This window comes from Diabrotica virgifera, chromosome 7, assembly GCF_917563875.1.
Source record: "Diabrotica virgifera virgifera chromosome 7, PGI_DIABVI_V3a".
Classification (NCBI taxonomy): Eukaryota; Metazoa; Arthropoda; class Insecta; order Coleoptera; family Chrysomelidae; genus Diabrotica; species Diabrotica virgifera.
This window is the reverse complement of record NC_065449.1, coordinates 181,062,693-181,086,122: the sequence shown is the minus strand read 5'-3', so window position 1 is coordinate 181,086,122 and position 23,430 is coordinate 181,062,693. Positions and strand designations below refer to the sequence as shown.

Sequence of the window (23,430 nt, the reverse complement as noted above, 5' to 3'; positions counted from 1 at the left end):
GCATTTTTTGGCGTACAATTAAGAATTTTATATTCACCATTGGCGTACATACGGGTATAAATATTTTAGATATATCCCCTATGCACGCCAATGGTGAATATAAAATTCTCAATTGTACGCCAAAAATGCGCAATAACTAGCTCTTAAAATCTACCAAATTTCATTTGCATATCACAAACCGTTTTAGAGCAATAAATAAATCGTCAGTTTGTAAAAACAATTTCAACACCCCCTATCTCAGAAACGAAGTATTTGCGGGCATAAGTTTATAAAGCAAACTGTCATTATTTTATCATGCAGAATTACCCCTTAAAGCTTGCCGTACTTATTGAAAAACACCCTGTATTGACGAAAAACAGGGGTAGTTGTTAAAGTGCCTAACTTTTTTATTATCCAACATAAGCGAATGAATAAAAAAAACAGAATGTTAAGAAAATCTGTGGCTATAGTTGGGTTTTAATTTTAGTATTTTATAAAAGCTAGAAAAATCCTTAGCTAAATTCCTAATTTAATTTTTGTTTAATTATTATTTAGTGACTTTATATAAAGTATACAATGAACCCGCTACAACAATACAGATTTTATTTCTTTTTGATTTTATTTTTTTTTGGGAAAAATAAATACTTACCTAACTCTGATGTTTCAAAAATTAGATAAGAAAAACATATGAAGATCTGCGTTTAAAAAAATTAATATTTTTTATTGTTTCCACTGCCACAATGACTATGACTTTTTATATTAAAAAAATACAGAGTCTTTGTGGCAGTGGAGGAAAATACTTTTAGCTACTCATTTTGGACTTAAAATCTGTATTTTAGTACAATGTAACTTTTTTGACCTCAGTTGTTGTTATTTTACAGAAAAAAAATTTCGGCCACCCTACTGTACAGCTCCCGGAGCGAACCATGGTCGGTGAGAGAAATCCTCTCTGCGTAAAGTTTAGGGGGGTGTACAACCGACGACAACGTTTGTCACCGGCTATGGTTCGTTCCGGGAGCTGTATATTAAATCAAGATAAATCATAAGCAAAAAATTGTCTCTTTTTTGCGCTCCTGTAATATTGCCCCTAAGTTTATGTAATGTTACCTTTCAGAATCATAAGAGAAATTAATTATTTTTAAAATAACACTATCTTCATCTTCAAGATTGTCAGTCCTTGTATCTACTTCTACATGTTCTTTTATATCTTCACTGCTTGTTTCTGGTGGAGTGAATATTAGGTTAAATAAAACACTGTCTTCAACTTCCTCCATTTGATTTAAAGGTTCTACCACATTAATTTCTGCTTCATCTACTGTATCTATACTTCTTTTCACTGACAAATCTTTTTGAGGTGATGAAGGCAAACTTAAATTATTATTTTCTTGCACATCTGTATCGAACAAGGCTAGAGGTAGGTATTCTTCTTTAGATGTAGATTCGATAATACATTTTTCTTCATAGGCACTAACTTGATAAGAAACATTCTCTGATTTAATTTTACAATTTTGTACGCTTTCTTCAACTTCTTCTTTTTGATTTAAAGGTTTTATCACATTAACGATATCTGCTTCATCTACTGTATCTATACTTCTTTTCATTGGCAAAACTTTTTGAGGTGATGAAGGCAAACTTAAACTATTCTTATCGTGCGTATCTGTATCGAACAAGGCTAGAGATACGTATTCTTCTTTAGATGTAGATTCGATAATACATTTTTCTTTGGAGGCACTAACTTGATAGGAAATATTCTCCGATTTAATTTCACAGCCTTCTACAAAAGACAATCTAGGAGGTGAATTTAATATTTGAGAAGTAGAATGTCGTTTATTGCTTTTAAATTTTTTTCTCTTTCTGTCAGTGTTAAATAATTTCGGCATTACTATAATTCTATTTTCTACGTGAAATTCTTTCACAAGCTCATCAATGTCGTCAGACATTTCCCTATTTAATTGAGGATCCTGATGCTTTACACATATATCTATTTCCTTTGGTTTAAAAAACCGAATAAATTCCACACCTTCCTCATATGAAGCATGGGTAGAGTAACAAACGTAGTGAATTCCAGATTTATATTCTGATAAGCCTTGAGCTAAGTCTTCTTGGTCCCACCTTAGAGCTGATACTTTAATAGTTTTTACATTGCTATCATCGCTAAAAGTACACCTTCTCCTCCAGCCGAAACAATGTGAATGTAACTGAGTTATATCACTATTTGAAGTTACTGCACAGTCCAGCTCTGGTACCAGTGAGTAGAGTTTATTGGCATCGTAATTAATGTGGATTGGCATGCCTATTTTCATAAAAATTTCTTTAAAAAGATATTCATACCCATATTTAGCACTTGTATCGAGATATATATGAAAATCTTTGCCCTTCGTTATCCATTCTTCGATGATTTCACAAATTTCTCTAAGACTTTCCTCTCTTTTAGGAAAATTTAAATATTTTTTGTGAAAGAATGTTGTGTCTAAATATATTTTATCAATTACTTTTATTTTTCCTTCATTGTCAAAAAAACAGTTAAACTTACTGATGTCGCTCTTTCTAATTCTATAATCCCCTGTATACAGAATTCTCTTATCACTTTCAAAAAGGAACATTACAGATCCAGGACAATGTCCTGCAGGTATCAGAGTTACAGAGAAATGACTATCTTTTAAATAAATTGTTGTTGGTACCATTAAGTCTAACGCCTTACAGTGATATTTAAAACAATGATCCATTTGTTCTAAAATTTTACATGATATTTGGGAGGCATACAAAATTTTATTATTGTCTTCTAACTGTTGGTTAAACTCATCAGACCAAATACCTTCCATGTGATCAGTGTGACAATGCGACAAAAAGAATGCTTCTGAAAACAAATTTTCTCCAATAAATCGATCAATGCTAATGTTCTCAATTTCTTGAATTTTCCCGCCGAACGTGCTCATCCTGTTTTTTGTATATCCCGCGACATCTAACGGAAGTGATCTTTTGTTTTGGCGGTCGCTGAGCAGTTGTAGGTTATTTATCCGCTAACCTATTTTCACTTGTATATCACAACTAAAAATATTATGTTATTTAATGTGTAACTCTGTTTACCGTTTTAAAAAATTAAATTACTTATTACTTACCCGTTTAATAAATTTCAAATTGTGACATTTTGTGTAAACCAAACGAGAAGTTCCACAGACAAGCGGCCATTTGCCAGCAGTGAAACGAAGGTCGACGTTTAGCTTTTCATAAAGCTTGGTTAGGTTGTCAAAAATTATAGGAATTTTTACAAGTAAGTATCTAATTTAAGTAATAAATTAAATCTAACATTGCGGTGGTTTGTTTTTTCCAATACAAATGCATTATAAAGCTGTTAGTTGAAATTTAATTTTATTATGATGTAATTATGTATCGTTTCTTTATGTGCAATGGAGGTTTAGGTACGTAACAACTTCAAAAATAAAAATGCTCGCGTTTGACCTGTACTGGTCTATTCGTTTACATAAAATTATTGAAATAATCGGCTACTGTTTTTTTGTTTACATTTCTCAAAATTTGTAAACTTTACTAACCTCAACTTTAGTATAACCTCTACTTGTCAAAATATCGATAACCTAAAATCTGGATGAATCCATTTTTGTTATTATTTATTAGTGTTTCACAGTAATTATATTATTACTCTTTAACTAAAGTAATTTTTGAAAAATGGTGTCAAAAATTAATTCCAAGGGTGTGTACGTCGTGCTTTCCTTTGCAAAGTTGTGCCATTGGCTTGAGGCAAATACAAAAAATTAACTATTTTTAGCTTTTACTTGATTACTACTAGTTTATGGGCGTCTTTAACTCTTTTAAAGTTATCATATCACGTATTTACTACAAAATAATCTAGCCTAAGGTTCAGTCCTTTGTTCTCATGGTCATATTGATTGATTTCTGTGAACTCCAGTCTAATAATTTTAAAATGAACAAAGTTTTTGTTTCTCTTGACATTTTTATGAGTTATATAGTTTTATTGCACAATTAGTTGCACATTTAGCTTTTTATCCACTTACATACATAAGTACTGTCTGCATTTAAATTATTCTAAATATTTGCATCTTTATTTATGCATATTAGATGCATTATCACAAGACAACTCATTAAACTTGTTTCATTGACATGTAAAGTCTAAAACTGGATCTACTTGTTTTTAAGATATCAGTTTTGTTACTTGTTTATTTACTTAAAATGATAAATGATAGATTTGTATGATTTTGTATGCAATCCCTTAGTGCAGGCTTTCAAGGCCTATCGAGCTTTATAAATAAATAAATCCCTTAGTAGTAGAGTCTGATAAACTATCTAAGAGAGTCATTAATATTCAAATGAGCCGGTGCTATTGTCTGAGTTGTGGAATTCCATAAACAAGGGATCTACCTGTTTTATGAAATGACTCCTTGTTTATAATTCTAATGTTGTAATTTCACAACTCTGACAATAGCACCCTGCTCAGTTAAATATTAATGACTCTTATACCGGGTGGTGAATTGGAAAACGGGCCATAGGAAACTCAATGTAAAATTCTAAATTGTTGATAATTATTATTATTTTACATCAAAAGTCATGAGAAACCATTTGAGGATTAAAATCTGCATTAAAAACAAAAGTTAAAATTGTTCTACGGTTTAAACAAAGTCTAAAATTTTGAAAAATAGAATACATTTGCCATACCTAAGTAAGTGCATGAAAGTTAGGCCACACGTTACTATTTCTGACAGTACGCAAACTATTGACTGAATAAAACATCTTTATTATTACTACTTTCTCCTCAACTGAGGACATCTTTTCGACTTTATTGTTTTTTAAACAATAAGAACGATAAAATAAAAATACTGACAGTTCAAAATATTGTTAATATAATAATTTCATTGTGACCGAGCAACCTTATACACATTCTTGCACTGTATGTGGCATAAATTTGGCAAATACTTTGATAAAATTTATTATATTTTACAAAATTTTGGAATGTGTTTAATATGTAGAACAATTTTAACAATCTTTTTCAATAAAGATTTCAATCCTCTACAAATAGTTTCTCATGTCTTTTGATGTAGAATAATTAGGGAAGCAGGAATTTAACAATTTAGAATTTTACATTGAGTTTCCTATGGCCCGTTTTCCAATTCACCACCCAGTATAGACCTTGTCAGACTCTACTCCTGTAAATTATCATTTTTGATAACCTATTTTTGGGCATCTTTAGTACAATTACTGTTTAATGATTGGTCACATTCACAGATAATGGTGTAACTTTTTCTTTTATAAGCATACTTTGGTTTTTTAAAAATTTTGTCTGCCTCTTTTTGGCATATTTTTGATACCATTTGGTACACTTCGCGTCAAAAAAAAAAACTGGTACAACTCTTATAACCGAAAATCGTGTTTTTCAGGTTGTGTAAGTTGATCTTGTCACAAGTGTCATTCTAATTTCTAGGGCAACGTTGCCAGTCATCTCAATTAAGTACCCATACATTGATTCGTGTTTTATTATAATTTATGAAAATATTTTAATTCAAAAATAATGATAGTTAATAAATCTAGACATAACTTTAAATTATTATGTTTAAATTAAAATCAAGAAGCGTGATTGGTTTCTCATAAATTGTACTGTGAATACAAAACTCTAGTGAGTTGTGGGATACTAAAATTGATTTAAAATTAATACAATATGAATAACTTTTACAGTGAACAAGTGTGGAATTTAAATATATGTATTACAATTCGAAACTGCTGAAATAATAATATTTTGTAATAGCTCCATTATTATTAATCAATTCTTGTCTTCTTGTAATCTTCTGGGCACTGAGAAATAAATTTAGTTATAAATTTTCATCTTCGTCCAAGCTTTTCCAGGTTTCTTCAATGATGGTCAATTGGTAATGATAAAAATAATACCTATCTAAAACCTTTATACATTTTTAAACGTCATTTTTTTGTATTTAGATTTAGTGCAATTCCGTTATCTGTTATGGCAACAACGAAGTGATTCATGAACTATTGTATCCAGTCTGAACCCAGGTTTACAGTGGGAAAAAAAAGGGTACCAGTTTTTTATGACGGGAAGTGTACCATGAATTTGGAAATACTGTTTTTTATTTATGTTTGTTTATATTTCTGCAATCAGCTCAATTTTTCTCATAGTCTCTGATATAGATAAGTATAGATAACTTTATTGCTTTATTTATTAGGCCTATTAAAAATGTGATACATTTTAGATTTTAAGTTACATAGTTGCTATATCCTGTTTTTAAACTAGGAGGAGTAAACTCTAAAAAATCTTCAGATTCATTTTCTTTTTTAGTTGAAAATGTCGGCCTTTGACGGTAATCCATAAGTATTACATTATACTAACACGTAGCAAAAGAGTTCTAAAAACAACACTTTTTTATAAAAAAAAACTTGCGGACTAAAAACCTAAAAGTTAGGAATAATGCAGAAAACATAAAAAATTGTCAATGTAACCTAATTAGGTACTTAACCTATTCATTTTAAAATGCCAATAGTGTCAAAATTTCATAAATGTCAATAGTGTCAAAATGTCATAATTTAGTGGACTAAATTTGCCTGCGGTTGAACCAATTACAAAAAAGCATTACATCACAGTAAATTTGAATTACTCCTCCTAGTTTAAAAACGAGGTATATGCTATGAGCTCGTAGGTAGAGGGGATAATTAAAAATTCGCGAGCACCAGTAGTGACAAGTCTGTAAGCTTTTACTGGAAATTTGACATAAATGTCAAAGTGATTAATTTAAAACATTGAAATTAAAAACATTAATAGGAAATAATATTAGTTGGTCAAAGCTGTGGTGTATATTTTTACCTTAAATATACTTACGTTTTAAATACAGAAGAATGTCAATAATCCGGATTAATTGAGACCGGACCCCATCCGGATTATCAAATTATCCGGATTATCGAAATTACCTTAAAAAGGCCAGTATAGGCATTTAAGTACCTACAACAAACATTTTAAAACTTTATATTTTCTTTTATAGAGTAAAGTGTCTAGAGATGAAATTAATCAAAACATCTTTTTATGTTCAAACACTGTATGTATTATAATTTGTTTCTAGCAGCATGTCTACAGTAACAACATCAGACACTATTTGAGCTTTTAAAAAAATATGTAATGAACTGCGGTAAAGGTTCGTTTTTTGCAGCTAAGTTCTTAATTCGTTTTAAAAGAATAAGATATTCTTGCTAGATACAAATCCGGTTTATTGACGGTCCGGATTTTTGACGTCCGGATTATCGACGTTCTACTGTACTGAATTAAAGTTTTTTAATATTTCGTAATACGTAATTATAAATTAATCTAAGCGCCATCTACACGATAATTGTGAAAGTATCCGAAGTAAGAAATTAATATTTCATTAATAGAACGTTAAAATGATTAGCAAAATCTTTAAAAAATCGATTACAATTTAATTACTTTTTTGCGTTGTAAATATTAAGCGATAACAATTAATAATAAATTTAAAAATTACCGGTGAACGGTGCATTACTAATCCGCTAGGAGCGACACCAGCGAAGCTCAGAGTGTATAGTCACATATTGAGTGGTGTTTCTCAGGTGTCTGGATGTGCAGATGTGCATGTTAAGGCTGACAGACGCACTGTTCTTAACTGTCTTATTGAAGGTCACTTCACATCTGTAGTTGTGACATCTCCAGTTGTGACATCTCCCCCTTTACCCCTTCTAACAAACATAATTACTATACCTGAAAGGTCTATTTACAGTCCTACCAGAGCGTATTCCAATGTTATTAGGTTTAGTAGTACTATTAATTTGTACAATTTCATTACTACCTGAAGGAATGTTTGGAATACTATCAGAACTTGGCACATCAGTTTTGCAAAAGGCATTTTGTAGGATGTGTTATGAACCAGTTTGTGAGGACAAGGTCTAATAAGACCTTCCTTCTGTAAATATTGCCGTAATTTCACCTGGCACAGTGGATCCCCGATAAGTTGGCCTCCGATAACCCGGAAGTCCGGCTAACCCGGACTGATTTTTATCAGACAATACAATAATTTTTTCAGTTTGACTGAGTTTTTTAGCAAGAAATGAACAATACTGTATACAACTGTACATAATTTAGATGTACTGTGCATAGGTATTTCATGTTTTTGCAATAATTATAACGGAGTTTATCAGTAAGTATACTGTATTTTATTAATTTTTACCATATTCTCCGGCTAACCCGGATAGGCTGCAGTCCCGATTAATCCGACTTATCAAGGTTCCACTGTACAGTTACGGTCACTGAATAGTTTACACCTTAATTTGTATATTGTAATACTGTAAAATTGCAGTGTCGTACGGATTTGATAAATGTCAAAGTCAAGAAGTCAGTGCTTGTCAAAAATTTCGCGAGTATTGAAAAATGAAATAACGATATCAAACTCCTCCAAAATGGTTATAATGAATTTGAATGATGTGCAAAAGCAAGAGTAATTGCCAAACTCGAAGAAGGTTGGCTTTTAAGACAAGTTGCTGCAGATTTGAACGTGAGTCATATATGTGCATATGGAAAGTCAAACAAAGATTGGATAATTTGGGATAGATATAAAATAAAATCGGTATTTTCAAAACAGACTTCCTTCTTTTCATTATTAAGACCATAATCCATTCTATTAAAAAAACTTCTTTTTATACTTTCCATTTTGTTAAACTTTGTAAAATATATTTATTTATATTATTTTTATTTTTTAATTTTAAATAACCTAGTCTAGGTACACCAGTGGTAACGTCACTTTGACGTAAAAGGTGCGTTTAAACAAGATAATAATTTAAAAAATCGGCTCCTAGATACGTAAGCCTGTAAACTATTCAATGACCGTAACTGTACCTATATTTTATCTTTTCTTACTCTGCCCTCTTAATCTATTTAGATCCACTATGGTGTTTTATTAGACAGAACTTTTTGAAATACTGGAATAGTTGTCCTAAGAACCCTGTTGTTGAGAAGTTCAGATGGGGGTAAATAAATTCCTTTTAAAGTAGTTGTTCTGTATTCTCTTAATCCATTCTGTATGTCCTCACCAGAGTCATTGCATTTTCTAGGCATATTTTTACAAATTCCCACTGCTCTCTCTGCTAGTTCGTTAGATTGTGGATATCTTGGACTATATGTCGTCCCTAACATTTCCAACTATCGAATGTGAAAAATCGGGATTTTCATATTCAATACCTTGTCCTCGCATTATATGTGATACATCTTACGGCAAATTCTCGTTATTGTAGCTTGATTAGGAGCGCAGGAAATATGGTGTTTAAACCAACCAATATGACCATTTTTCCATTTGGTTGACTGCAAACTGACGAAAAAAATGGTATATTCGATACTATTGTTTTGTATAAATATAACTAAAGGTATATTTGTACAACGCTAAATATCGAATGTGTCACATTCGTTAGTTTGTGTTGTACCTAATTTATAACAGTTATTCAAAATTATATGGAAGGCAATAGTAAACGCTGCAAAGACTCACGAAGAGTTGTAGCGCCATTGATGATGATGATGATGATGATAGTCAAAATTATAATCTGTAAACTGTCGAAAATGCTAAACTACTAAGAAGAACAAAATGCACGTGTTTACAATTTGTGCGAATTTTGTTTCAGTATCGCTTCCAAGAAATTCTTGTGAGGCAGTTTATGATTTCATTTTAACGGATTTTCATTATTTGATTATACAGTTATTCGCTATTATACATTCGCTACTTTGAAACATCGGACCGAAACAAATCTTTGATTTATACAAAAAGCAAAGTAACGAATGTGATTTTTTGGAAAGAAAAAAATGATAAGCAGTTTAAATTTGTTATCAATCTAACAAGGATTAAACCTTACATATAAAAAATATAAAAATTTTCCCAATTGTCGATGCGCTGATTTAGGAGTCTCTAAAAAAAGAGTTATTTTGCTCTCCTGAAAAGTACTACTTTTCACATTCGACAGTTGGAAATGGCAGGGACGATGTGATCAGGTTGAAATTCTACTTTCGGGCAGGGTTGGCTGGTTTAAACCAACATGCTTGAAACCTTGGGTTAAACCAACTGGCTTTTTTAAGAAAAAACCAAACTGGTGTTTTTATTTAAAGTTTTAAATACATCTGCCCCAAATGAAGAAACTGAAGATAAATAAATTATATTTTTGTATTTTCGAACTTAGTTATTTGAATATTATTACGTTTGAAGATGTTTTTTTGTTATGTATATTAACTTTTTGTGTGTGTAAATAAAAATAAAATGTGTCTTAATCATTATTTTCTTTGTTTATTACTACTTATATGTTATAAAATAATTTATTTAAAGTATTTAGACTTATAATACTTTGTCTCAAATAAACCTGGTTTAAACCAAATAAACCTGGTTTAAACCAAAAAACCTGTTTTTTTTTGGTTTTTTGCAAAAAAAAAACCTTGGTTTTTGCCAACCCTGCTTTCGGGTGAATTGCCTGAATTCATTGCTATCAAATGGGACCTTATCTGATACCTTTGATTTTTTAATTATTTCTTTTGCTGTTTTTGATTCTGATTTTACTAGGTCTAACCACTGACTAAAGTAATCAACAACTACTAGATAATCAGAACCCCAAAATTTAAACTGTCAGCTCCTATTTTATAAAAAGGTATATCTGGTGTATCATGCTGAATGAAAGGTTCTTTCTGAGGTTTTTTTTTTCGCTTTTTTATTTCAGTGGTCAAGGTTCTTCCAACTAACCTGATACCACGTTACAAATAAGTGTACAAAATTTTATCACTCAATCTATTAGGATACTACCCATGTGATATGTTTTAGATCAGTGGTGGGCAAAGTATCCACGAATTTATTTAATCTGGCCCGCCGAGGGTCCATCAACATATGGATAGTATACAGAGAGCTTTAACACAAAATGCCTTTTTTCTATAATTCTCGCCCTCCTATAGAATTTCTTGAACTTTGTGGCCCCCCATTAAAAAGTTTGCCCACCACTGTTTTAGATGTTAAGTTACACAGTTGCTACTCACATGTCAAGTGGCATTTCTCAGGAAGCTGTGTTCTCACTGTTCACATGTTTATTTGTGATTCTCAACATTTGTTATTCAATTAACAAATGATGTCGTGAGTATTGTCAATGAAGAATCTTAGATTTTTTAAAATACTTAATATCTCTGTCCTTTGTTGTACACAACATTTCTTTTGAATCTTTTACTTTTGCAAATGATGACAAAGTTTTTTTGCTTTTACAAAGGATTTTGTGTAGAATAACAACATGACAGCTTGGTTAACCTTCTAAAATCTATATATTGGGAAAATATAATGAGGCACACAATTACTATATTTACATTGTATTTGTAGTACATACATTGAATAGTAATTTGCATTGAATTGAATTTCCAAAACTCTGTTTATTTTGTACAGTATTTAAATTTTAGATTAACTTTTTTAGTGATATAGATAAATGTTATAGATAATGATATAGATAAATTAAACAAATTCTTTTTTATATACCTCCTACTATTTTTTAGGATTCACAAATAATAAAAGTCAAAATATATGTTTAAAAAATAAAAATCATACAAATAAGGTCAAATATCCCTAAATTTCAAATGTCAAAGCATTTTCTTTGCTTTATGAACAAAATCGAGCATCACTGAAGAGACTCGAAGCATTTGAGATGTGGTGCTATAGACGCATTTTGAGGATTTCCTGGATAGACAGAGTTACCAACGAAGAAGTTCTACATAGAATGGGTAAAGAGCGCGAACTAGTCGTAACCATAAAACGTCGCAAACTGGAATACCTGGGCCATGTAATGCGCAATGAACAACGATATGACCTACTTCGGCCCATACTTCAAGGTAAAGTGCATGGGAAAAGAGGTCCAGGACGAAGAAGAATATCCTGGCTGCATAACCTGCGAAAATGGTTTAACTTAACCACTACCGGACTTTTCAGGGCAGCAGTCAACAAAGTCAGAATAGCCATGTTAGTGTCCAACATCCGTAACGAATAGGCACCATAAGAAGAAGATGAACAAAATGAAAGTTACAAGAACATTTTGAAAATATAGAGACACAGACAAACAATATTCAAAACATACACCAGAATTAGGAACACACAATAAAAACAAAACACAATCAGAATGAATGAAAAATGCTTTAAAACCCTACAAAAAACAGTAATATTAAGAAAAGGACACATTGCACAGAAGAATGATTGAAATAAAATAATTGTTTAAATGGTGATGAAAATAATGTAACAAAAAACCACAAAAGTAATAATTTTGACAATTATTAATACTAAGTATGTTAATAGTATTCTATATGGCCTTCTTCTTTTTCTTCAGATGCAAATCTACTAATGGATGTTAGCGATCACATTTTCCATTATCTCTCTGTTTCTTGCAACATGTATCAGAGATTGTACTCACACATTGAGATTGGCAATGGACACTGCCATTGCCTTATGTTTCGGAGCCAGGACATTTTTTGCATCCCATTCCTCCCTTCCCTTCAATTTTACCCTCGAATATAAGTTGGAGGAACTGGTATTTTTCATTTCACATGATGTCATCCAGATATGCTGTTTTCCTTGTCTTGATGGTTTCGAAAAGTTGGCTTTCTTGGTTGATTCTTTTAAGGACATCTACATTTGTGACTTTCTTCGTCCATGGTATCTTTAGGATACAGCGATAAAGCCACCTTTGGAATGCTTCTAATCTGTTTATATGTCTATATGGTCACATATAGAATAATATGTACTTATGTTGAAATTATTTAATAACTACTAGAGACCTTTACTTTCAATATTAATTTCAAATGTTGTTCTCAAACTATTTTATTATGGCACCTAATTCTTTGATCAACCCTATGGTTAATAATGAATCCCATTTTTATGCTGTAAATCAATCTAAATTAATTTATTTCATACTGAAAATTGTGCATCACTTCTAATTATACTGTTGCTCATCCGGCTCCTCATTTGTGGGCGGAGACTGAGGTAGCACTCTATTGGAGTCCTTTTTGGACCTCGTGTCGTATGGGTGTTGTTCAGATGACGACATCTTGTCCAGTAGTGATGTTGAAAAAGTAACTATTCGTTACAAAGTACTCGTTACTTACGAATTCCGAAAGTAACGATTACTATACAGAGAGGCAAATCGTTACTTTGATTACTCTGATTACTTCGTACCAATCGTATCAGCGAGTAACGACTATTGTATCTACTTTGATTACTTTGATTACTCTGATTACTTCGTTACTTGGTACCAATCGTATCAGAGCGAGTAACGACTATTGTATCTACAACCAGTACACTTGATTACTTTCTATAAAAAAATACCAATCGTATCCCAGCGAGTAACGGACGGGACCGGTATTTTACGAGTGTAATTGAATATCGTTATCGTTATGAAGCGTTTTAAGGGTGTGACGGAATACCTATACAAAATACCTACCTACTGAGAAATACGATTCTCTATATGATTACCAGTACCCAAATACAAAAGTAACAAAAGTAATCATAGTAACCAAATCATTTGTATCCCTTAAACAGATCGGTGAAGGTCGTTGTTATACCGGAATACCTATACAAAATACCTACCTACTGAGAAATACGATTCTCGATATGATTACCGGTACTCAAATACAAAAGTAATCATAGTAATCAAAGTAACGAATAAATGATTACTTTATACAAAAGTATCGATTTATCCCTTAAACAGATCGGTGAAGGTCGTTGTTATATCGGGATACCTATACAAAATACCTACCTACTGAGAAATACGATTCTCGATATGATTACCGGTACTTAAATACAAAAGTAACTAAAGTAATCATAGTAATCAAAGTAACGAATACTGTAAATGATTACTTTATACAAAAGTAACGATTTGTAACGAATACTCGAAAGTAACTTTAATCAACATCACTATTGTCCAGGTTCTAAGGTATTCGCAGGAAGGAGAAGTTGAAAGCTATCGTCGTGTACACGACCCCAGACCGTATTACCCTTGTATAGGAATACCTAAAAGACGAAACAAGACCACAGGAAAAGCAAAGAAACAAAATATAAGTATATAGACTTATAACAAATGTAAATGTAAAAACGAGGAGAAAAATATCGGCAAAGGCAATTTACGATACATATATCTATAAGTAAACAGAAGTTCGTATATACTTCTGTTTGCAGAATACCTATAAGTACGTAACTGAAATAACGTTACTAAAATTTATTAAGTCCAGTTATATATAAATTATTAAACAAGTAACATAAATAGTAATTGAAATCAACGGCGTAACCAGGATGACCTTAAGGGCGGGGGGAGGGTTACAACTACTGGAGGGTCGCTGAGGGGTATGGAATAGTAATGGTGTTAAGCGTATAGGGCTCAAAGTAAATCCCAATAGGGGTGGGGGGTTACAACCCCCAAACCCCCCCTGGTCACGCCTATGATTGAAATCAAAGTTAGCAAAAGGTGTACGTTAAATTAGTATCTATATGTGCTTAAACGAATAATAAATGTAAAGATACGAAAATGTAAATAATTAAACTAGAAAAGAGAAAGGTTAGTACATAATATATTAATAGACAAGTAAGTTAAATATGAATATAGAGTCAAGTGTTAGTTGTAAGAGATATTATACAAACACAAGTCAGTATATATTCTTTTTCTCATGATCATCTTTCAGTGCGTCACAGTTTTTCGATTTCTTTCTAACGCATTAAATTGTATGTGACAGAAAAAAAAGGCACGTCCGTGAATACAGACATTTACAACATTTATTCTAGTTATTCTAGTTGTCGATAGATGGCGCCATAATAAAAAAAAATTAATTAGATAATATTACAAATATAATCTGTATAATTTATAAGACTATACAAATCAAAGAAAATACCATTTTATAAATGCAAGAAACACATTTGATTTGTTTTTATTCCAAATTGAAAGTAAAATGTGACAACTGTCAGATTTAACTAAAATGTCATGTTAGAATAAATGTCATAAATGTGTATTATCACGGACTTAACCTTTTTCCTATCATTTGTTACGCACTGGAAAATGCTCATGAAAAGGACAATACACACAACTATTAATAAAGAGAAAATTAGAAGTTGGTAAAAATAACAAGCACTGAAAAAGAGAAATTATTATTATAAAAACGAATGTGTGTGTGTGTGTGTGTACTTTGTACGCACGTAAGAAGTTATACTTCTATTATATGATTTCAACGAAATTAATATACTTTAAACAGTTTATTTATATATAAATATTAAACTAATTCTAATACTTACTACTTCTCAAAAAATTTTATTAAAACAGTGCCAAAAATTAAAATAATAAAACACACACAAACAAACACATTGAAAAATGCCACAAATCATTTCTGAACAATGTAGGAAAAATTTTTAACTAAATACATATGTTCTGAAAAAAAATTATAACTATAATAAACTTACAATCATAAAATGTATAAAAAAAAATTGAAGTTTCCATTGGGGTTCGAACCCGCTTATCAGCGCAGTTAGTATTTAAATTCATTCACCTTAAACTTTTACCCACGGAGACCATGTGCGAAGATCAACTAACTAAACGGATTAAACTTTTGACGGTTCTGAATATAACCAAATTATTTTGATTTTGAATTATTTAGAATTGAAAGAAATATTAGAATACAAGAAAACAATATATTAGGTGAATATTGATAAAAATTTTGATGGTAATCAAATTATGTAAATCAAAGCATTACATACTATTTTAGTAGGTTCTTTTTAATTTTTCCAAATAGGTAGGTGCTACCTATGAAATTTTTTATTAGGATACTGAAACATTTACAATTATTACGTACTTGTCGCTTTTAAAAACTATTTAAAAAGTCACTACAATATTATAAACTTGCATTTTTCTCTGCCATCACAACAATAAAAACTAATATACACAACATTAATTTGTTTATCCAAAATCTCCATATTGACAGATGATTTTAACACCCAATCAGATCCCGTATAACGTTTATACCATACTGTCTGTGTGCGCATGCGCGCAGAATTATGAAATTTTACTCTCAAGCGCGCCTAAAGAAGTATAACTTCAAAAATTATAAATAATTATTATTATGAACTTGCTTCTACACAGCCATGATGTGAACAAGTCAAATATAGCTCAATGGTACCTCGAACGTTAAACATTGGATATTTTGTACATCCATGTGTAAAGTCACATCAATTTTATATGTTCCTATGGCGGATTAATTTTAAAGGTTTTTACCCTAATATTTTTACTTTGGTGGTTAGCATGTTTGATTCAAGAAACACTGATGATGATCGGTCAACCGATTGAAAACTAGTTCTGTTTGTTTTATGACGTAGCCCTGTATAGGGATTTTAACAAATATACCTTTTATAAAGGATTTCATGGTTTTTTGTAATAAATGGTATACAGCCAACTACAGGAAATTTTTTTTCCTCGTGGATTTTAGAAATTATTAGTGTACCTAGAAATAATCTTAGTAAATATGTAAATAGAAAGATTAATAAACGAATTAAAACCAGTCTACACAAGCTAATAACCTATACAGGCGAATTCTATCTAAATATAATTCGCAATGAAAAGTACCTGCAATTAATAATTCGAGGTAAAACAGTAATAGAACATTTGTTGTAAAAACAACAGAGAATTTCTTACATTCGGACAAGTACCGAAATGGTAACTATTAACTCTGAAAGAGAATAGGTAAGGATTTTGGATTAGTAAATAATAAAACGGAATTTTTGTGGAACAGCACCAGAAGGTCTATACGTGACGACCGTACACGACTGAATCTGAATGCTGACGAAGCACGAAGCAGAAATTTGCGTTCGTTAAATACGCTTCTCGGGCTTCTCGCAATTCTGCTTAGTCCCCGCCCCGTTCATTGGAGTGGGCGTGGTCTACGTAAAACATGCACGAGATTATAAGTAAATCTGCGTGCATGGCGACAATACATTAAAAACTTTAAAACAGTTTTGTCAACTTCAACTGAAGTGTTTAGCTTATGCCTGCTCTTCACTATCGCCGATGATGGCCGATACACTTGCTAGAAGCATTAGCTCTTTCAGAGTATCATCCGCAACTGAAAAATAGCCTAAATCTGAAGGCAACATAACTCTTACTGTGAAAATATACAGGGTCAAACACATTGCAAAATATTTATTGAACGGATATGTGCAATAGGCCTGAAGTACTGCGGAAAACCAGCAGGAATCATAACAGGCTTCCTTACTGGACATGTGCCTGTCAAGGGCCACTTGCATACAATGGGACTGTTTCATGGAGACTTGAGCTCCAGACTATGTAGCAGCAAACCTGAATCAGTCAATCATATCTTGCATGACTGCAGGGTATTAGATAGCAAACACTGTTCCAGAATCCTGGAATGGATATCATGAAGGAATGGAATATATATGAGTATGATTAGTGTTGGAAAATTCTTGAGAATGAAAAATCGGAGAATATTCTCGATATGGAGAATTTTCTGAGAATGAACCCTATGACGCTCTTAGGGATATTGTTAAAGATGAAATAGGATACCTATTAAAAATCATGAAATTATATACAAAATTATGTGACGAAACAACAGTGTTCTTTATATATAAAAAAAATACAAACACAACAGACAACACAAAATTTATTTGATAAAAATTTTTCTTCTTTCTCTTTCTTTAACTGCAAATAATGGTTGTGGTGATCTAATCTGAATAAGATTAGGTCTCAGATTCAGAATCTATTTCCGTCATTAGCTCATCCTCGTCACCTACATTCTGCATTTCAATGTTACTAATAAGAATTTGTGGGATTTTTTTTTCACGAGTCGCCAGCTCAGTCATGGATTGATATGTCTAACAATTTTAAATTGTAAGCAATAAAAGTTACCTTACCAGCCCGTTCAGCAGTAAGCCGGTTTCTTTTAGAGGAGTGGTTAAAACAATAAGTACTGAAACTTCTTTCAGTAGCTGCACTGGATGAAGGCATGCTTTATTTCGATCGATTCTAAATGTTTGCACGTTAATTTAGCACCAAAACAATAAATACTGACACTGTAAACACCCTAGCTAGTGGTTCATGGGATTTCCCAGCCCCGGCTACTTCGATTTTTGGGATTTTATCTAAAATCCCGTGATTCCTCGGCGAGCCAAAGCGAAAAAGCATTTCGTGAGCGTAGCGGCAAGTAGGTGTTTGGGCTAGAATAATAATGTTTGGGATGCAAAAAATATACTAGGTGAATTGGGAAAAATAATATACATATTTTTTAAATCATAATAATTTGACCCCTAAGTATCTAGTTTTTATTTCGGTTTTTGTAAATCTCGAGAATATTCTCTTGAGAATATTCTCTTCTTACATCACTAAGTATGATAAGCCAATTGGCTGCAGTATGACCCGTTTACAACAGAGAGTTTCCAGGAAAAAATACTATAAGGAGTCATACATAATATGCAATTGTTTTAAAATAAACTTATATTCACGTTGTTATGTGATATCTTAATTGCATATACATAGTTTATATTGTATTATGGAGAGTTCAACATTTTAATTATTTTTATCCAAATTTTTGTATAAAAAGCCTTGTATGTAACTCGAAGCATTATACAATGAACATTATAAGAGGTGACAGGCAACCCACCTCTTATAACATAATGACCTAATTAATTATTACCTAGTAACCCACTTACCATGTGTGGGAGTCATATGTTGCCCTAAAGCCACATCCATAGGAATTATATTCATCCTGTGGATTTAACAGTGCCGCAAAGATAAAGCTGATTACATCTCTCAAATACGCAGAGAGATAGAGGAACATGGCTATCGAAATGAACCGAGGATCTTATTCCAGAAGATCAAACTCCTTACCCGAGAATTTAAACCTCAAACGTGGTCTATAATAGATAAGGAAGGTAATTTAAAGACCGATACTAATGAAATATTGGAAACATGGCAAAACTACTGTGGCGAGCTATATAAAAATAACGAGGTATCAGCAGAAAATCAGTGGCCTTCTAAATCACTAAAAAGAAATAAATCCCCAGGCATTGATTCAATACCATGTGAAATACTACAGTTACTAGGTGACAAAGGATTACATATCATCCATTCTATCTGTGTCGCTGTTTGGAATTCAGAAAAAATGGCCATCTGATTGGTGTAACTCAATTTATATCCCACTACACAGAAAAGGAACTACTAGCAGATGTGAAAACTACCGCACACTGTCACCAATAACACATGCTAGTAAAATATTGTTGCATATCATCAAAAACAGATTAAAAACCTATCTACATTACCAAATACTTCAGGAACAAGCGGGGTTTGTAAAGGGTAAAGGTACAGGGGAGCAAATCCTGAACCTGAGACAACTCATTGAAAGGTCTAGAGAATTTCAAGTACCTATGATTATATGCTTCGTTGACTACCAAAAGGCAAGACATTTGATTGTGTAAGCTGGATAAATCTGTGGTCAATTTTAATAGAAATTACACTTCCTAAAAATCTGTACCAGTCCAATATAGCGACAGTACGACTAGATCATAAGTTCTAAAACCAATTCAAGACGGAGAGAGGTGTTAGACAAGGATGCGTGTTGTCACCTGACTTATTTAACATTTATGGTGAACATGTCATGAGGATGGTTTTAGAAGGATGGGCCGGTGGAGTAACAGTAGCTGGTAGGAAAATCTCCAATTTAAGATTTGCTGATGACACTACACTTATAGCAGCAAATGAGCAAGAAATGTTTGATCTTCTGCGAAGAGTTGAGTAAGAAAGCAATAAAGTTGGTCTGAAAATCAATAAAGCTAAGACAAAAATAATGGTGGTCGACAGATTCGACACTATTCAACTGACTAACATGTTACAGGAATACCAGATAGTAAACACCTTTATCTATCTCGGGTCTAGTATAACTAACGATGGTAACTGTGAAGCAGAAGTTCGGAGACGTATTGGTATGGCAAAAAATGCGATGAGTCGCCTAACTAAAGTTCGGAAAGACAGATCTATCTCTCAAAATATCAAGATGAGACTGGTGAATGCCCTTGTATTCTCAATATTTCTATACGGAGCAGAGTTGGACTCTTCGCGCATGCGAGCGCCAAAAAATTGATGCCTTTGAGATGTGGTGCTGGAGAAGAATGCTGCGCATACCTTGGACAGCTCATAGGACAAACGTTTCCATTCTAAACCAACTCAATATTAAATAAAGGCTGTCCACAATATGTCTGCAACGAATTCTGCAATTCTTTGGTCACGTGATTCGCAGAGGTGAAGACAGTTTGGAGAGATTAATTGTTTCTGGAAACGTTCCGGGGAGAAGATCAAGAGGACGATCACCAACTAGATGGTCTGACCAAATAAAACATTCAGTTGGAAACTCATTCTGCGAAGCTCTTAGAGCAGCTGAAGATAGAGACCAATGGAGAAACATTGTTAGGAATATTCGAAGAAATCACGATCCTCAGTAATGGGGATACGACAAGAGAGAGAGAGAGAGAGAGAGAGAGAGAGAGAGTTTGGATTTTACGATGTTTACATTTATATAAGACTTTTGGTCTATTTAAAAGGTTTTAACCCTTGTATTTTTGGGTGGCTCACCATGTTCTTGTAACACTGATGATGCTCTTGTTACACAGCGAAAACGTTTTGTTTCTATGTTTGTAGCCCTATAGGGGCTTTTTAAACTAATATACCTTTTACCAGGACAAACATTTTTTATTAAATATTACTTGTAATTAATGGTACACAGCCAGCTACAAGAAATTCTTCCTTGTGGATTTTAATAATTTTACATTATATTTAACCTCCAATATTATGACAGACGTCAGTTACCATTTACAATCTCACCAAATATAAATGACGTCATATAAACTTGTCACCCATTCTAGCCAATGAAATGCTCGCTGTAATAGGAATGGTATGTCAAAAAAATCTGATTATATATTTTTTCAAATTTAGAATATGGCAACAAGGGGAAAATTACGTACATACCTTATTGTTTGACTGTATAATCACATGGCCGAGAGAGATCATGCTGTTTGCTGTCAAGCCATACGCAATTACAAGATTAATGTTATTACTTATGTTATAAGATACTAAGTTTCTTAGAAAAAGTAGGATTCTTGATCAAATGCTAGTGTTTCTTCTCATTTATCTAATAATTAAAAAATTTATTTTTATTTTAGTTAAAAGATGATCCAAATAACTTAACACAAAATGGATGAACCATTTAGTCTAACATGGGAGGACTCAACCACAGTAGTTCAAACAGAAGAAGTTATTTGTGGCATAGAAAATGAGATCCTTCCATCTGAAAGTGAAGAATTTACAGGTCTTCAAGAAGAAACTGTTACAGAGGAGATAGTAACTGAGTTAAAACATGAGGTGATTGAGTTAGTTGATGATGAATGCATACCTGACATTCAGGAAACCCAAGTAAGTAAAGACAAAAGGATTTATCTAATATTATATTGTACATTTTTTGAATTGGCACCTATAACTTCTTCTGTGACCTTGCTGTTTAATATTTTAATAAATATGTATTTTATTATTCTTCTTTTAATCTTATTCTTTGTGTCTTTGTTCTAATTCCTCCACCATTAGGCACTTAGTTGTAAACAATTGTTTTTTGCATTTTTAATCTAGTCTTATCTACATGCCTTGTTGTTGTTTTTTATGTCGCTTGTTTTTAAATGATCTTCTTTGATCCAACATCTGTAATATTTTGGAAGTCATCGATTTTGTATTCCATTTTGTTTCTCTTGGACATAGAATAACTTCATCTTCTAATGTATCTATTATGTTCTTTAAAGTATTGCAACCTTGCTCAATGTTTTTCTAATTCCTTCTTCAGGCTCTGCCCCCAAGTATCTTTCTCCTTGGCTGCTCTAATCCAGTTATCCACCCTCAACTTCTCCCTCTTTAATATCGGTTCTCAATTCGTCTATCTCGTTCTTAATTTTGCCACTGGGAGACGTCCCACCATAGTTCCACTAAGTGTTCTTCTAGGCAACGGCGTAACCAGGATGATCCTAGGGTGGGGAGGGGGTTACAACTTCAAACGGGCTTGATTTGTCTGCATCACATAATGGTGAGCGTATAGAGCTCAAAGTACATACCAATGGGGGGGGGTTATAACCCCCAAAACCACCCCCTGATTACGCCTGTGCTTCTAGGTGTTCTATGATTAGCCATTCTTATAAAGTGAACTGCCCAGCGCAATCTTTGCTATAGAGGGTTTTTTGTAATATTGATGCAACTCGTGGTTGAACCTTAATAATTCTCCACATACCATTGTAGTAGATGGGTCCCAGTAACCTTCTCAATATCTTTCTTTCAAAAGTATTGACAAGATTTATTGTCTTTTCTGTCAGGATCCATGTTTCTACGTAATATGTTACTATTGGTCGTAATTAAACTGCCAATTAATAAATTATTATTCTACGCCACTTTTGTTTTGAAAATGTTATTAGATTCTATTTTTATTTTCCAGGAAATACAAGAGGACAATGTTGATAATCTCATGTATCTAGACGAAAATGTTCTTGTGGTAAATAACCAGTCAGAACAGTTATTGGACTGTCAAATGACTGAAGATATCATAACTTGTGCTGAAGAAATTGGTAAGTGTCACACTTTATTGTCTTTAAGGAAAGATATATGTACAGTTAAAATTCATACACGCATTTCAATAATTTTTCTTAAACCACTAATAATAATTTCTGCATATAAATGATACAGTCAATGTACAGTTGAATCCACGAGTCTTTACCCGTGCGTCATCATTTAAATCATACGAAATAAGTCGGAAATTTACTAAACGCAACAGCAAGTGACAGAAAGTGGGTATTATTCCGATGACGGGTTATAGTATAAAATTTGACGTTATCAAATAAAATAGAATATCAAATTTAAGTTTTGCTTCAAAATTTTGGTGCATAATTACAGTTACATTTGAAGTAGCTTAATAAATTCTTTTATTATCATTGATTAATAAATAAATAAACAATTTATAAAAAAATTCAATAACATATTTTCTTTTTGCTATTTTATTCACTTTGGCGAAACATTAAACACAAGCATCCCTTAACTGTGTCAACAATGAGGTTAGCTTTGTACATTGTCAAAATTTATAGTAAAATAACATAAACTTATCATGAAAGTTCTAACTCCAATATAAAATTAGTTGTGAAAACAACTGTTTGTATACTATAAAAAACTTCATAATGCAAAAATTCGACAAAATAACAGCAAAAAATTCAACAAACTGACAGCCACAAAAGTAAACAAACCAAAACGTCAGAAATTGTACTTAAAATATATGAAAACATCCCCAATCGTCTTTCTTTGTACCTATCTCTTTTCTATGTACTGAGACTAGATCGTTCATAAAAATAACATGTGTTTTTACTT

The 23,430-nt window shown here is 32.2% G+C and overlaps 2 protein-coding genes across 4 annotated transcripts in view; one reads left to right on the top strand and one right to left on the bottom strand.

The window, feature by feature from the left end:
* Positions 1-340: 340 nt before the first annotated feature.
* Positions 341-2,934, bottom strand: LOC114326178 (protein artemis). The gene has a single exon (XM_028274442.2). It carries the CDS (start codon positions 2,913-2,915, stop codon positions 1,083-1,085), a length of 1,833 nt encoding a protein of 610 aa, XP_028130243.2. The 5' UTR covers positions 2,916-2,934; the 3' UTR covers positions 341-1,082.
* Positions 2,935-2,976: 42 nt separating this feature from the next.
* LOC114326177 (zinc finger protein 345) overlaps positions 2,977-23,430 on the top strand; it is a 174,988-nt gene continuing 154,534 nt past the window's right edge. For all 3 annotated transcript variants that reach the window (XM_028274441.2, XM_028274439.2, XM_050656490.1), the window contains exons 1-3: positions 2,977-3,250; positions 21,204-21,453; positions 22,511-22,640. In XM_028274441.2, the coding sequence (XP_028130242.1) occupies positions 21,235-21,453; positions 22,511-22,640 (349 nt within the window). In that variant the 5' untranslated portion in view covers positions 2,977-3,250; positions 21,204-21,234. The remainder of the gene's footprint in view (positions 3,251-21,203; positions 21,454-22,510; positions 22,641-23,430) is intronic.

Bases quoted from the DNA above. Each gene is read 5' to 3' on its own strand.
- LOC114326178 (XM_028274442.2), bottom strand. From the start codon at position 2,915: ATGAGCACGTTCGGCGGGAAAATTCAAGAAATTGAGAACATTAGCATT.